General features: G+C 46.4%; 1 protein-coding gene across 1 annotated transcript in view; it reads right to left on the bottom strand.

Annotated features, from left to right (window-relative positions):
• The window catches only part of LOC103740578 (class I histocompatibility antigen, Non-RT1.A alpha-1 chain-like), an 11,559-nt gene extending 10,103 nt beyond the window's left edge, over positions 1–1,456 (bottom strand). The window contains exon 1 of the mRNA XM_017800149.2: positions 1,364–1,456. Coding sequence (XP_017655638.1) covers positions 1,364–1,418 — 55 coding nt within the window. The 5' untranslated portion in view covers positions 1,419–1,456. The remainder of the gene's footprint in view (positions 1–1,363) is intronic.
• Between the last annotated feature and the right edge of the window lie 5,697 nt (positions 1,457–7,153).

Genomic DNA, 7,153 nt, shown 5'->3' with positions numbered 1-7,153 from the left:
TCTTAGATTTGGAAATTGTTATTGAATATGTCAATGCTGTTGTAATGAAATGCTTCTTCTAAGTATGTGGTTATTAAATAAATAACTTTAAAAAATTGAATGAAAAAAATAAAAAAAATAATTTAAATGTAAATCTCCTCCAAAACAGCCTCACAAAAATATCCACAATGTTTGCTAAATATCTGAATACTGTGACCTTCTCAAATTGACACATGGAATGACCATCTTAACTACCTAACACAAATATATACATATGTACATGTACACACACACATGAAATTGAAGGAAGAGAATGAGTTTGAGGGTTACATAATTTGACTCTGTCTCAAAAAAGCGAATAATGGGGTGGGTGAAATGGTTCAGTTAGTAAAGGTGTCTGCCATCAAGTAGATAGCTGCAAACACATGGTAGAAGGAGATTACCAGTTCCAGCAGGGTGTGGCATATGCTGCATGCCACACATATGTTCACACAAAAGTAAGCCTAAAAATGTACAATATGGACAATGTATACTTTATACATAAACATACAGTTCAAAAAAGTGAGGGGCGGGTGGGGCATGGTTGCTACACCTTTAGTCCCAGCACTCAGGAGGCAGAGGCAGGCAGATCTCTGTGAGATCGTTGCTAACCTGGTCTACATAGTGAGTTCCGGGTCAGCGGGGGTATAGGGAGACCTTGTCTCAACCCCCACCCACACACACAATATAAAGCAAAAATGAGGGTCTGGGGTCTGGAGAGATGGCTCAGCGGTTAAGAGGACTGGTTGTTCTTGCAGAAGACCTGGGTTCGAATCCCAGCACCCACATGGCAGCTAACAACTGTCATAACTCCAGTCCCGGGGGATCTGACAGCCTCTTCTTCCTCCTTGGGCACTGCATGACAGGGGTGCACTTACCTACATGCAGACAATACACACATACACATAAAATAAAAATAATAAAATTTAAAAAAATGAGGGGCTGGAGAGGTGGCTCCGGGTTGGGTTCCTAGCGCCTGCATCCGGACAGCTCACAAACTTCCTGTAACCGCAGCTCCGGGAATCTGAGGTCTTCCGTGACCTCTGCAGGCAGCACGCCCGTATACCGAAGCAAGCGAGCAAACGCACACGCGTGTGAAAATGTTAAGGAAAAGGCCGCCACAGAACGTTAATACCGACACCCAGAAGTCAGGGCGACGGCAGTCTGGTGGACACAGCGAGTTCCAGGCTAATGGGGCTACAGAAGGAGACTTGTCAAAAACAAAACAAAGCTTTGAGAACCTCTCAGGGCCTCCCAGTGCCAGGCTCTGATCCCCCTGCCTCCGCCTCCCAAGCGCAGCCGTTCTGCAGGGACCCCCCCCCGCCCCATGCCGCACCCCACTCACGGGCTCCGCAGCCGGGCAGGCGGCTCAGCACCCCGAAGATAATGAGCGCCCACATCGCAGCGGCGCGGTCGGGCTCGGTGCTGTCCCGGGTCCTGGGTCCTGACAACTCACTGCCCCGCGGAGGTGTTAAGAAACTGAAAGCACAGACAGGAAGTAGGAGGAGAGAGGGTCTTAAATGCAGGGAGGCGTTGGGGTTCCTACTCGCACCAGGGAATAAGTACCCTGGTTTTCGGGGCTGGAACCCCTGCAGCGCTGGCTCCAGTGGGGTTTGAGCCGTTAGTGCTGGTGCTACTGGTGCGTGTGCAGCACACGGTCCCCCCCTCCCCCACGGCCCGCCCCACGGCCCGCCCGCCTTCGGTTTTGAATGAACTCACAGCTGGAAACTGAAACTTAGAGACTTCTTGCTTGGACTTTATTTTTTTAAAAAAGATGAGGTCTTAAATTCTTTTTTTCTTTCTTTCTTTCTTTCTTTTTTTTTTTTTTAAAGATTTATTTTACTTTTTGTTGCTGTTCTTTTTGAGACAGGCTCTCCCTGTAGCCCAGCTGTCCTGGAACTCACTATGTAGACCAGGCTGGCCTTGAACTCTCAGAGAGCCTCCTGCCTCTGCCTCCTGAGTGTTGGGACTCCAGGCGTGCGCCACCATGCCCGGCAAGATTTATTTTACTTTTAAAATTATGTGCATGTGTCTTCCTGCCTGTGTGGGTGTGTGCAGGGGCACAGGTGCTACAGAGGCCAGAGTCTTTGATCCCCTTCAAGCTAGAGTTACAAGCGGTTTGTGAACTGCCAGACAACGGTGCTGGGAACTGAACTTGGATCCTGTGCGACAGCAGCAGGTGCTCTTATCCACCAGACCGTCTTTCCAGCCCTAGCCTCAAACTCTTGATTCTCAAGCCTCAGTCTCCCAGCTGGATTACAGACCTGCGCCACCATGCCTGGCTGGACTTTGACTTTCGAGTGATGCTACAACAATTAAAATTTTGGTACGTTTTTGTTTTTTTGAGACAGGGTCTCCTTATAGCCCCAGGTGGCCTGGAACTTGCTACAGAGACCAGGCTGGCTTCGAACTCACAGAGATCTAGCTGTTCTGCCTCCCAAATGCTGGGATTAAAGGTGCGCACCACCACATCGCGCTTACAAATGATACTTTAAAACAGATGGTTGTTAGCTGTCATGTGGGTTCTGGGAATTGAACCTGGGTCCTCTGCAAGAGCAGCCAGTGCTCTTAACTGCTGAGCCATCTCTCCAGCCCCCAAATGATACTTTTATTATTGGTTTTCTTCATTCAGCTCAAAATACATGCCAGTTTGCCCCTCTCTTCTTTGACCCATTCGCTATTTGGGACAGTGCCATTTAATTTCCAAATATCTCTAACTTTCCCAATTTTTCCTCTACTGCTGCTTTTACTTAATTTATTGTGGTAGGTTTTGAAACCATTTTGTTGTTTTTGCTCAGGATTGTTTTGGTTACTTGTAGGTTTTTATGGTTCCTTGAAAACTTGAAGAGCATTTTTTCCCATTTTATTGAAGAAGGCTATTACTATTTTGGTGGGATTGTATTGAATCTGTAAATTGCCTTGGGGTGTATGGACATGATACCACACTAATGCTTCCTGTCTGGGAGCACAGACTGCCTTTTGTGTTCTGTGTGCCCTTAACTCAGCTTTTTGTTTTCTAGTTTTTCTTTTTTGAAAAAAAAAAAAAAATCCAAAAAGCTAAAATCAGAAAAACCCTAACACACAGTTAACCATCCCTGGTCACATAACCAAAGGACTCCATACCTTTGCTCATTTTGCTTTATTCTCATTTCATTCACAATAGCCAGGAAATAGAATCAATCTAGATTCCCATCAACTGGTGAACAGGAAATAGAAATATGACACAATGATACAATGGAATTGTATTCAGCTAAAAAGTAAAATCATTAATCTGCAGGAAAATTAACAAAACTGGAAATAAACTCTATGAGGAAACACAGGCACAGGAAAACAAGCACATCTTTGTAAGAGTGAGACCACTGAGGACAAGTCAGTCTTCGGGTTGCAACAGCATGAGGTTTATTTGATACACAGGTACCTGTGGGCACAAAGTCTCCTCGGAGGACTTGCGCGCCCCCATGCTGGGTTTTTGCACTTTTATAGAGCAGAAGCAGGGTACAGAAGCAGAAGCGTGGTTATTGGTTAATTCAAAAACACACAGAGTAATTTCAAAAGCACACAGAAATATGGGGTAAGGGTCGGGGCTAAGGGGAAGTGGGATTGCTAAATGGGAGGTGACCTCAGGGACACAGAGGTTTTTCTCCTGATTTCCTGGTATCGAGCCCCGGGGATTGCCAGATGCAGATGGCTTGACCACTACGTCCTGTTTTTCTGATAAGCTAGTTTCTTAATGCTTGACCTCTTGTCAGGCATTCCTATCAGGTGGCCTCATGGCGCCTAGGTTTTTTTCACAATGCCCACGGCGGCAGTCAGAAGAGGCTGTCGGATCCCCTGGGACTGGAGTTATGGACAGTTGTTAGCTGCCATGTGGGTGCTGGGATCCGAACCCGGGTCTTCTGCAAGAACAACCAGTGTTCTTAACCACTGAGTCATCTCTCTAGCCCCCCCAAATATTTTTGTCTTATGTGTATGAGTGTATTGCCTGCATGTATGTATGTGCACCCGTGTCATGCAATGCCTGAGGAGGTCAGAAGAAGGTGTCAGATCCCTTCCAACTGGAGTTACGGATGGTTGTTAGCTGCTTTATGGGTGCTGGGAATCGACTTTGGGTCCTCTGCAAGAGCAGCCAGTGCTCTTAACCACTAAGCCATCTCTCCAGCCCCTTGTAGTTTTTTCTTTTTAAAATTTATTTTAGGTAATTAATTTAGTGTGTGTGCACACACATGTGCCATGGCACACACATGGAGGTCAGAGAACAGGTTGCAAAGGTCAATTCTCTTCTTCTACCATGCAGGTCTTGGGGATGGAACTCAGGTCAGCAGGCTTGGTGGCAAGCACCTTTACTCTCTGAACCATCTCACTGGCCCAGATATTTTGTTTTTGTGCAACTATTATAAGCAGTATTTCTTTCTAAGCTAGTTCATTACTGGTGAATAGAAACACTACCAATAACCCATAAAAGCTGGTGTGTGGCAGGTCTGCCTGTAACCCCAGCACTAGGGAGATGGACACAGGTAGAGCCATAGGGCTTGGTGACCAGCCAGTCTAGCTGAGTCAGTGAGCTCCAGGTTCACCAGAGACCTGCCTCAAAAAATAGAGAGACAGAGACAGAGAAACACCAGACACACTTTGGGTGTGTTTAGGATATTTCCAGAGAGGATTAACTGAGGAATGATTCCCTCTGAAGTGGGTAGCACTGTCTGGCTGTCTGGGGGCCCAGAGTGAATAAGAGGGTAAAAGGAGAAAGCCAGCCAGGCTTCCCTGCTTCCCCACCCTGATAAACTGCACCTTCAACTGAGCCAAAACACTCCCTCCTTTAAGCTGCTTCTTCTCAGGTATCTGGTCACAGAGATAAGAAGAAACTAGTATAGGTACTTACCACAGTAAACTGTACATTCCCTGATATACATTAAATAAAAATTAGAGAAAAACATATAGCCAAAGGGTTGGCAATTGAAGACACAAAACTTTGGTCAATCTGTCGTTCTAAGATGGCAAAAAACAGCAGGAATTTCAATCAAACCTTTTTAAAATGTACTTGGAGTTGTGGAATGAAGCCGTGAACGTTTGAGAAATAAACTTTGTTTTTGTTTGTTTGGTTCATTTTTTTGAGACAGGGTCTGCGATGGCAAAAAACAGCAGGAATTTCAATCAAACCTTTTTAAAATGTACTTGAAGTTGAGACAGGGTCTCCCTATAGCCCCAGCTGGTCTGGAACTCCCTATGTAGACCAGGTTGGCCTCCATCTCACAAAGGTCTGCCTGCCTCTGCCTCCCAAGTGCTGGGATTAAAGGTGTGTGCCATCATGCCCGGCAGCAATATTGAGTTTTAATAATTGGTTAATAATTTAGTAACTGATGTCAGAGATGTCAACACTAAATTTAGTTTTACCAGAGAGATGTTAAAGAAGCTGAGTTTAAAAAAAATAAGAACCATTAACATATAAAAGTAAATAAAGGCCAGCTTGCAGGCCTCCATAGCAGAGCTGGGTTTTCCTGAATTCTAACTCAGAAAACACAACTTTCTTTCTTCCTCTTTCTGTAACCAGAATACCAGAGCTCCTGCTGCCTGCTCACCATAAACACAAACAGGGATAGGAGCTGAATCTTTTAAAAAAACATTTTATTGTTTTTATTTTATGTGTATGAGTGAATTACCTGCATGTATGTAAGTGCACCAGTGTCGTGCAATGCCCACGGAGGTCAGAAGAGAATGTCAGATTCCCCTGGAGCTGGAGAGTTAAGGATGGTTGCTAGCCACCATGCGGGTGCTGGGAATTGAACCTGGGTCCTCTGAAAGATCAGCCAGTGCTTTTAACAGCTGACTCTCCAGCCTGGGAACTGAATCTTTAAGTTGAATTTTATTCAGACAGTCAGAGATCTGAGAATGCAGGGGATTAACACCCCCAAAACAAATGGCCTCCCCCTCTCCAGCCAGTGGGTTTTATAGGGAAAATTCAGTGGTTGGGGTGGGCCAGGAAACAAAGGCTGTCAGTCATCATTCCAGCTCAGCCGTGCCCCTCAGCTCAGATGCTCGGCCACATTTCTGACACGTGTGATGTCTGTGTCTCTCTCATTGTTTGGTGCACTCTAGACTCATTCTCTGGGTTCCATTACTTCTTAGAACACAGCCTCGGTGCTGCCTTGGTTGGAGAGTTAACTGGGAAAAAACAAGCCAGTAATAGGGATATGTCTTAGGTTCTTTTCGTGTTGCTGTTGATAAAATAATCCGACAAAAGCAACTTAAGGGGCTGGAGAGATGGCTCGGAGGTTAAGAGCACTGGCTGTTCTGCGGAAGACCTGGGTTCGAATCCCAGCACCCACATGGCAGCTAAAACTGTAACTCCAGATCCAGGGGATCCAACAGCCTCTTCCGTCCTCCGCGGGCACTCCACCAGACGGGTGCACTTACCTACATGCAGTCAATACACGCATACACATAAAATAAAATTTTTTAAAAAGTAACTTAACGGAGAAAGAGTTTATTTTGGTTCACAGCTCAAGGATGCGGTCCATCATGTTGGGGAGGTCATGGTGCAGGAACTTGAGGTGGCTGGTCACGTGCCTGCGGTCAGGAAGCGGAGGTGAATGCTGGAACTCAGTTCACTTTCTGCTTTTTGTGCAGTCCAGGATTTCAGCGTGTGAGATGGTGTCGTGCCCCCCCCCCCCAATTAACCTAATCAACATAATCCCTCACAGGCAAGTTCAAAGACTAAACAGTCCTTCAAAGGTGAGCCCGGAAGCTTGTCTCCTAGATGACTTCAGAGCCTGTCAAGCTGTCAGTTAACATTAACCATCAGAGGCACTAAGCTTTTTATAACATGCACTGTAGATTCCTTCCTGTTATACGGAGTACAGAGGGGGCTCCATAGGATTCAGAAGAGTCCCGCCCCCCAGCATCCCAGTCATCTCTACCCCTGACCCTCCATCCCCAGCACCTCCATTCCCCATTCACCCATCTCTAGTATTTCCATCTGCCATTCCCCAATTCTCAGCATCTCCATCCACCACCCTCCACCCCCATCATCTCTATCCCAGCATCTCCACCCCCACCCCTGCATCCCCAGCACCTCCATCCCTCACCCTCCACCCTCAACATCTCCACCCCCACCCCTGCATCCCCAGCATCTCCATCC

Source organism: Nannospalax galili, unplaced genomic scaffold, assembly GCF_000622305.1.
Source record: "Nannospalax galili isolate Female #2095 unplaced genomic scaffold, S.galili_v1.0 scaffold721, whole genome shotgun sequence".
Taxonomy (NCBI): Eukaryota; Metazoa; Chordata; class Mammalia; order Rodentia; family Spalacidae; genus Nannospalax; species Nannospalax galili.
Note: the sequence above shows the minus strand (reverse complement) of the source record. Positions and strands in the feature narration are given on the sequence as shown.